Consider the following 9,083-nt stretch of genomic DNA (forward strand, 5'->3'; position numbering starts at 1 on the left):
AAAAATGTCATAAAAACACAGTGAAGGGAAAGAAAAATAGATATAAAATTGTTTAAGTCAGTTGATCCCAACTATGTTAAATAAGCCAAAGTTTATGTCTGGACACAGAGCACAGATGAGTAAATCAAAATGGCAAAAGCAGTGGTCACTGAGCCACGAGATGGAAATTTGTTGTTTTTCTTCTTTCTGCATTTTTGGAAGTAACTTAAATTTTTTCTTTAAATAATAATGCTTTTGTGTGAAAAGAGAAATAAACAATATACTTTGGAAATTCATCCTTTCTCCACTGCTTCAGTAATCTGGTCCCAGGTTAAATTCCTTGCTAGGTCTTTATGTAACTGAAATTCCTACTTACCCCCAAAGAATCTGAATGTACGCGCTGCTATAATCATTGAACCACTCAATTTTGAAGGCACACAACTTTGTATTTTGGGAAATTTCTGGAAATTTCTACAGCACACAGGGTAATGAACTACCGTGCACTCGTCAGCCAACACTCACACTTGTTTTGTCTTTGAATAAGCTTCTGTGTAGACCTGTGGCCGACATTTGCTTTATATGTATAAACATAGTTAAAAAGGTAAGATAAGGCCCTCCCTGGTGGCACAGCGGGTTGGGATACAGCACTGCAAGCGAATCGCAGCTTCTTCAGTGTGGGTTTGATCTCCGGCCCCGGAGGTGGCCCACATGGCGCGGCAGACCTCTCCTGACCCGCCTGCTGCTCCCCTCAGCAGTGTACTTCATAGATCTGCCTGTTCTGCTTCCACTCTGTCTCTGGTGAATCCTCTCATCTCCTGCTCCTCTGGCCTGTACCCCAGTTCTGTATGCATAAATCAATCAATCAATAAATCTTAAAAAAACAAAAAAGGTAAGACAGAGAGAGAGGCTAAGTGTTATTTCCAATCTATTTTTCTCTAGCTGTGCTGCGAGCAACTTGAAGAAAGTTTCCCTGGAACTTGGCGGCAAATCCCCACTTATAATATTCAGTGACTGCGAACTTGACAAGGCTGTGCGGATGGTAAGAGAAGGTCAGGCCCAACCAAATAGGTGCCTGCTTCTGAAACACGGCAACCTCTTTGTTTATCATAAGTCTTAGAGTGAGATTTGATTTTGTAACCATAAACAGAAACCATCGTCTTTATGCTTAGTTTGGGAATATTCAAAGCACTTAATTTTTAAAACAGTGTCTGTCTGATTTGTCTTGCTAAGGTGTTCTTAAAACTTGGGGGTGCAGTGAGTCCGAACTTTTACGACTTATGCAAACTGATGTAGAGTTTTGAAAAGCAAAGTTTGGTAGAAGTATTACATTTAAACCTACAGCATGACATAGATTTTCTGCAACACACCATTTGTCCCTACTGGTACGCCCTGATTAGTAAATAGTAAGGGGTGGAAGGCGAAACAAAGTCCCCAAGAACACGACAGATCGAAACAGTATCTCCATGTAGTACTCACCATGAGTTGGACCCAGAATTGTATTTTTCTCTGTTGCCTGCTGTCTTCCAGAAACACCCCATTCACAGTGTTAGAAATGTTATGACAATCTGACCTCCCAAACAGTGTTACTGACACTTTTCCTTCTGCTCTCCAAGGGCATGAGCGCAGTATTTTTCAACAAAGGAGAGAACTGTATCGCAGCTGGTCGGTTGTTCGTGGAAGAATCCATCCACGATGAATTTGTGACAAGAGTGGTAAGACAGCTTCAGATTTGCTCTGGATCTAAAATGATTGCATCTGACCAAAAAGAACTTACAGCATTGTGCAAGAATTGTTAGGTGGGATAATAGTATTATTGTTATTTAAAGCAAACAAAAATAGCAGAAAACAACAGCAATAGCAACAGTCCTTATCTTTTAAAAATGCTTTCCGAAGTATAGTACTTATAGATTAAATTCTCTGGTATCAGGAGTTTGCTTCAAAATAACCCAGGAGGAAGTGAGTGGTGTCATGTGTGATGGGCATATGAAGTTTCATTGTCTTATTTTTCAACTTTTACATGTGCTTATAATTTTTTACAGTAAAAAGATATAGGTCTATGTAAAAAACAGGCCAAGGGCCCTCCTTGGTGGCGCAGTGGGTTAAAGCACAGCACTAGGAAGCTGAGGCCACTTCTGCAGGAGTTCGATCCCCGCCCCAGAGGTGACCCACATGGCCCAGCAGACCTCTCCTGACCTGCCCGCTGTACCCCTCAGCGGTGTACTTCATCAGTCTGCCTGTTTTGCTCCCCACTCTGTCTCTGGTGAATTCTCTCACCACCCCTGTACTCCTGGCCTGTACCCCAGTTCTGTATTCACAAATAAATAAATCTTAAAAAAAAAAAGGCCAAGTATACTTAAGAGCTGTTATTAGCCTTATACACTTGAAAGGGTATTTATAGTATATTAGCTCTTAGATATACTATACTTGATATACTGTATTTGTAGGAGATATACTTCTAGATTTTGACACATTCTTACATTGATTATGAGAGATACACAGTTATATACTCACAAACCCTTAATTCACGGTTCATATGACAGCATCTAATTTCCTCTACTAAGGTAGGTAGGTAGGTAGGTAGATAGGTAGGTAGGTAGATCATAATTCTATACTGAGTTAAAAGGCATTTATAGAACTGTAAAGATGAATTCTATAATTAAAATAAATTCAAACTCTACTACATTCTGTCGTGATGACAGTAACCATGCATTTGCATGTATTTGCAAAATCAGCTCCCCGCTTTCTTTCCCCCTCAGTTAGTCCTCCCCCTCCCCAAAAGCAAAGGCTCCATGTGAGCAGAGACAAGGAAGTAAGGGAGAGGCAGATGGTGGGCAGTGTTGCTCCTGAAATCTTTGTGATTTGATTTTGTGGCTGCATAAAATACAGATTTCAGTGCCACACGTCAAGGGCTTTCACAGCTACAGCTCGCTGACATTTCAAATGCCAAGACCACAATGCCAGTGCGTAAATGGATCAGTCCATCAACAATGTTGGGTACACAATTTGTATCCTTTCATTCTTTCAGCAGTTCTTGGTTGAGAACTTACTGAGATTTTATGGCCAACTTTGAATTTATTCTCTTTGAACTCAGTGAGTGAAGCTTGGACTTTCAAGTCTGGAAAATTCTACCGTATTTAGTGGTGGTGTACCCTGGGGCAAGTCACTTAACCTCATTAGGCTTCAGTTTCTTCATCTAAAAGTGGAAATGATATTTACCTCTAGTGTCCCTAATAATACAGAACAAAAACACATCCTTTAATAGCTTTGTACAACACCCGACCATTTGGTAGAAGCTCAAGCTTATCTGTTATTCTTATTAACAGTGCATTTTGTTTTCTGAATCGGGTGACATACAGGTAGAAGAAATTAAAAAGATGAAAATTGGTGACCCGCTGGACAGATCTACTGATCATGGACCCCAAAATCATAAAGCACACCTGGAAAAGCTCCTGCAGTACTGTGAAGCTGGGGTGAAAGAGGGGGCCACGTTGGTGTATGGAGGCAGACAAATCCAGAGGCCAGGTAAGCTCTGCTCACAGGAGGGATCAGGGCACCTGGCTGCCTGAGCTGTAATGCACCTTGATGGTTTTTATTGTGGCACTTATGTTATGATCAGAGCAATCAACTTCTAGGGCTACTCAGATGCAACACCCTCAATCTGAGTCTGAGTCTGTGTCCAATGGAGTGGAGGGTGAACATCCTGTTTACAAGGCTGTGAAGATCTGTCCCACAATGGCTGTGACAGACCCTTAGCTGTACACTACACAAGTGTAATGGATAAGTGGGTTGTTCAGGCGCTGGCAATGTTGGTCCTGGAGCTCGGAGGTTTAATCTTAGCCAGCACAGCCTGGGGAGGACTCGAAAGCAGGGCCTGTTACTGAAATGTGTGACTGGCTCAGTGTTACGGTAACCAAAAGGAGAGAAAAGAACCGTGAGCTCTACCTGTTCACTATTGTTGCCAGAGGCATGCCAATACCTTGTTCTGAAAATTGGTCAATAGAAAAATTAACATTTGTCCTAGGTTTCCTATATGAATTAATTCTAGGTCACTGGATAAATAATAAAGGAAACATTTTTGGTGATGAATCCTGAGTCATTAATGAAGAAACAACTATAGAATCAAAAAGGGACCACTTTGTACCCCAAAAATGAGTGAAAGAATAGATTCAGTGGTCATCAAGAGAGGCTGAAGCTGTTAGGTGATGACCTGAGTGTCTGCAGGACACCACCCACAAGATTGTTGGCCAGTTCTAAAGAGAAAGACCCAGGTTTACAATGACAGGTCAGATTGCCCCCACTCAGTGCCACTGGGCACTATCAGCTCCCACGAAGGCGCTGCTTCCCGATCCGAGGGCTGTGTACCACACAGCACCTCTGCGGTATTCTGCCAGAATTTTCACCCAAGTCTAATGCTGCCTTTAGGGCCCACTTTTCATTTATGAAAAATACAGGAAATACAGGAAAGAGGAACATATTAAATATCACCCCAATGCAGTAATGAAAAACATAAACTGCAAGATATTCTATAGGATTCCTGATTCATGTAGTTAACGAGTCCATGCTGTGAAAAAGTAATAAAGCAAATAGACTAAAGGACACTTAAGAAGCCTAACAATCAAAGGCACCAACTTATTGGCATCTCAAATCAAACAAATCAACTATACATTCTTTCTAGACCACCAGAAATACAAATATCAAGCCACGTGTATGCCTGACACTGATGCCTTGTCAGCTATAGCTCAATGGAAAATTGGAATAAAGAAAATGAAACATAAAGTATGAGTAAGGAACTAGAATTGATTTTGTTAGATGTGGCCATGTATTATGGGATGAATGTCCTTTATTTTTTACAGATTTGTTCTGAAATACTTAGAGGTGAAAATTGTACTCGCTGGAATTGGCTTCCAACAATTTCCACAAGGAAAAAAATGAATCAAATGTAGCAAACTAGGAAAAATATCTCTTTTACTATTCACATGCTATTTTCTCTATTTTTGCCTATTTTTGAAATTTTTGCAGTAAAGACAATAGAAAGACAAGAACCTAGGAATGCTAATGCCAGGTAGGAGCGTGAAAGTTTTTACTGACCCAGAAAGGAAGAAGAAACCTATCATGATTAAATGAGAATACTGATGTTGGAAATTACTTTCCCTATAACTGATGTTCTTTTCTTCTTTTTTAAATAGGCTTCTTTATGGAACCAACTGTCTTCACAGATGTGGAAGACCACATGTACCTTGCCAAAGAAGAGTCATTCGGGCCTATTATGATCATTTCTAAATTCCAAAATGGGTATGTCATTCTGGACCAATTGAACCGATTCTTTGCTAGATAGATTCTGTTTCTTCTGAGACGCTGTCCACAGAGCATAAAAGCAATGTGCTTATAATTCTATAATAGGAACAATTGATTTAATTAAATCATTGGAGGAGAACACTAACCAATTATAATATATTTTTAATTTTAGCTCAAGTGAATAGCTAACATTATGAGATTTTAGATGATTATATTTTCCAGTCAACATTGGAAATCTCTCTGAAACAAAGCCAATGAGAATAATAAGACTAGCTTTCATATTTTACATTCTTGGAGAAGGCAGTGGCTGTGAACTCTGATTTTTCCAAGAAATGGTACTACCTTACTAGGAGATCATGGCCCCCAAAGCATAGTCCTCAGATTCTTAGACATGTCCACAATTATTACATGATCAGCTATAAATGGCAGGTTAGTTTGTTTCCATACTGAGACTTTCACTGTATAGAGTGTCATATGATAACTTAGCTCAAGTAAGAATATTCGAAACAATAGACTCTTGTTACAGGATGTTCAATACAATAGGTTCTTGTTACTCTATCCTATTCAAAATTCTTCAGCATTCCTTTCCCTCCATCAGTGAGAACATGGAAAAAACACAATATAGAGTTCAGAAGGACTTCTTTGTCTTTGATGGACATACTATAAGAGACTTTTGGGGATATTAAGTAACCTTTCAACACACTGATAGACTGTTGTGTCTTTCCCCACGTTTGAATTTCCCCCATCTGAGTCTTTGTGTCAAACTTGCAGACGTTAAAAGCAGGTTTGAAGGATATAAGTTTAGATAAGTCACAGTTCCTCACCTCCCACAGTTCGCGGGCTGATGGAGAAGACTGACAGGGAGATGACAGTGACCAGAGGGGCAAAGGGGGGCTGTGCCAAAGGTGGCTCTGCTCACGGGGGGGTCACCACCCCAGTGGGCTGGGGCCACTTTCCTCTCTGTCTACACCTAGGTTTCTTCTTTTTTGTAAAACTGGGATATTCCTAGTGCCTGCTTCTTTCTTTTGAAAAGTTCTTCTCATTCAAGCTAATGAACATATCCATCACCTCACAGAGTTGCCAGTTGTGCTTGTGGGGTGAAGACACTTGAGATCTACTCTCTCGGCACATTTCAAGTATGTGGTGTGGTTCATTCTTATTAACTGTAGCCACCCTGCTATACAGTAGGTCTCCAGAACTTACCCATCGTGTGTGTGTGTGGGGTGGGGGGGAGGTAACTGCTTACAATCCCATGTAAGTTTCTGGAGCACAGCTTCACACCTTGATAAACGTATGTTCCACACCATTCCCACCAACAAAGGTCTAGTCCCCTTCTGCTGCTGTCCCCCTGACGACCTCAGTCTATTCCTCCTCTCCCTCTACCCCCCTTACCCTCTGGGAACCATTATTTCCTCGTCAGAGACTAAGGGTTTGTTCATTCTGTTTCTTTATATTCCATGTATGAATGAAGTTGCACACCATTTGTCTTTCTCTTCCTGATAATTTCCACTAAGCTTAATCACCGCAGGGTCATCTATGTTGTTGCAAATGGCAAGGTTTCATCTCTTTTTATAACTAAATACTATCCCATTTGGTACATCCATGGTATTTTTAGCCTCTAAGTTGTTTCCATCTCTTAGCTATTACATGACTGTATCTTCGGGTCATTCTAAGGGTTTATTAGTCAAATGATTGCTGCTGGTACTGTTACCACAGCTGTGTTTGTTATTACTCAGAGGTCGGTAAGGTGTGCGGTGAAGCCATGGCAATGCAATAGTCCACAGCAATGGTGTAAAGCCTCTTTCTGCCTTAGTCCCAATAACCAATATTTAGGTCCTTACCATGCACAATCCATCAAAAAGTGGGAGAGTAGTTTTAGCAGAGGCTCCATTTCCTCCTAGCTTGGTTGCAAATTTATCTTACAAGTTTAAATTTGCATGGTGTCAAAATTATCTTTGAAAGTCCCTTGGGAGGGTACCGTATTGGAGTCTGTGCTGTCTCTCAAAATATTCAGCCTGACTAATTTTCCTCCAGTTTTGGAATGGGTCCTCTCTTGCCAGAACACCAAATGAAATACTTGGCTAGTGCTGACTGACCATGTTGCAGAAAATCATGTATTTTCAAACATTAAAGTGACACTGGCAAGCTGGTCTATTCATCCTGTGAGGGGACTTTGGAACTGTACGCAGTGAGAGGCGAGCAGGCTCACATCTCCATTCTGGGGCGTGTGCTCACCTGGGTCAAAAGAAAGAGAAGTCACCAGACTGATGTAAGGGACTGCTTTGTTCTCCTGTTATTGAACTAACATATTAACTGAATTCACCCAGATTTTATGATGCAACAGCAAGGCTCAGAGAAGTGTAAGGTGTGGGCCCTGCTCTTGAGAGCTTTCAGTCTAGTTAGGAGGTGAACTACAAAGACACAAGAGTTAAACCAAAATACTGAGCTGGGGGAATCATGTCCCTTCGTAATAATTGGCTTTGATTAGACATGTACTGTGTTCCTGGCACTATTAACTTATTTGCTCGTTGGGACAACGAGAAAGACCCTTTATTATTTTTATTTTTTTCTCAAGAATAAACAAGGCATGGGAAGATGAAATCTTTGGCCAGCATCACCCATGCAGCCTGGCTGTGCCCCTCTCTCTGAGCTGGGAGGCTTCAGCGTGAGGGCCTGAGTGAGCCTTGGACTGTGTGTGCAAAAGCTGAACACAGGGAGGCAAAAAGGGGGAGGAGGCTCTGAGATCCCAGCTGGCCTTTGAACAACAGGGTGCCAGTCCCCCATCTAGTGAAAACCCACATATGACTTTTGACGCTCTAGACTTCACTACCACTCGGCAGCTGTTGATCAGAAGCCTTCATCAACATCGACAGTCAATGAGTAGATATGTTGCATGTTTTGGGTATTACATCCCATATTCCTACAATAAAGGAAGCTAGAGAAGAGGAAGTGTTATTAAGAAAGTCATAAGGAAGAGAACATCAGTTTGTGTTGACTGTTTACAAACAGAACCGTCTGTCAGTATGTCCATCTGTACTGTTTGCGGCATCTACCAACATTCTCCTGCAACATCACAGCCCCCGAGTTTCCTGGGAGCGCTTCCAGTCTCAGTAATGTGGGCGAGGATCTTTGTGGGGGCCCCAGGGCGGCATCCAAGGTTTATGGCATGATACTAAATTTCCCTCATGCGGTGAAAAATGCACGAGAACCACAAGAGATCCCTTGTTCATGTGATGCACAGTTTACCGCAGAACAGAGTGCTCACGCTGTGGTGATTAGCACCAAACAGGGTTTAAGCAGATACAACACTTGAGCTTCCCACAATACTTACAGGAGGTGGAGGGAAAGTCACAGGAGCACATTATGCCCTGCAGTTAGTTTTATGCAGTGAAGACTGTCTCAGCACTTGTTTACATTTCTCTTGCCTGTGAATGGCACCATGAAATGTCTGTTAATATTTGTGTGCTATATTTTGAAACATTTTAACCTCTTGTTTGTGTATGTGCTATGATTGTCAATGATAAAATAGACTATTACATCTACTTTATGCATTCATGACATACCTTCTTTTTTAAATATTTCTAAGCTATACAGCTCACCTAGGAGTTTTCTAAGATTGTAGCAAAACTCCAAAACATTTCTGATATATTTATTAAAGCATATTTGCATATCAATGGACCCCCATACTTCCTTATTCAGGGAATGTAACAGTGTACTCGAGGGAGAGGGGAGGGCTTGGGGATGTCATAAAAGAAAACCACTGAAGAAGATCGAAATGATGACGTTAGATCGGATTTTTTGAAGTATTG

General features: G+C 41.2%; 1 protein-coding gene across 1 annotated transcript in view; it reads left to right on the top strand.

Moving 5' to 3' along the window:
* ALDH1L2 (aldehyde dehydrogenase 1 family, member L2) overlaps window positions 1-9,083 on the top strand; it is a 35,512-nt gene that overhangs the window by 23,328 nt on the left and 3,101 nt on the right. Inside the window, exons 18-21 of the mRNA XM_004675732.2 lie at window positions 919-1,018; window positions 1,593-1,691; window positions 3,336-3,501; window positions 5,166-5,271. Coding sequence (XP_004675789.1) covers window positions 919-1,018; window positions 1,593-1,691; window positions 3,336-3,501; window positions 5,166-5,271 — 471 coding nt within the window. The remainder of the gene's footprint in view (window positions 1-918; window positions 1,019-1,592; window positions 1,692-3,335; window positions 3,502-5,165; window positions 5,272-9,083) is intronic.

The sequence above is a fragment of the Condylura cristata genome, unplaced genomic scaffold, assembly GCF_000260355.1.
Source record: "Condylura cristata isolate star-nosed mole 26May11 unplaced genomic scaffold, ConCri1.0 scaffold00004, whole genome shotgun sequence".
Taxonomy (NCBI): Eukaryota; Metazoa; Chordata; class Mammalia; order Eulipotyphla; family Talpidae; genus Condylura; species Condylura cristata.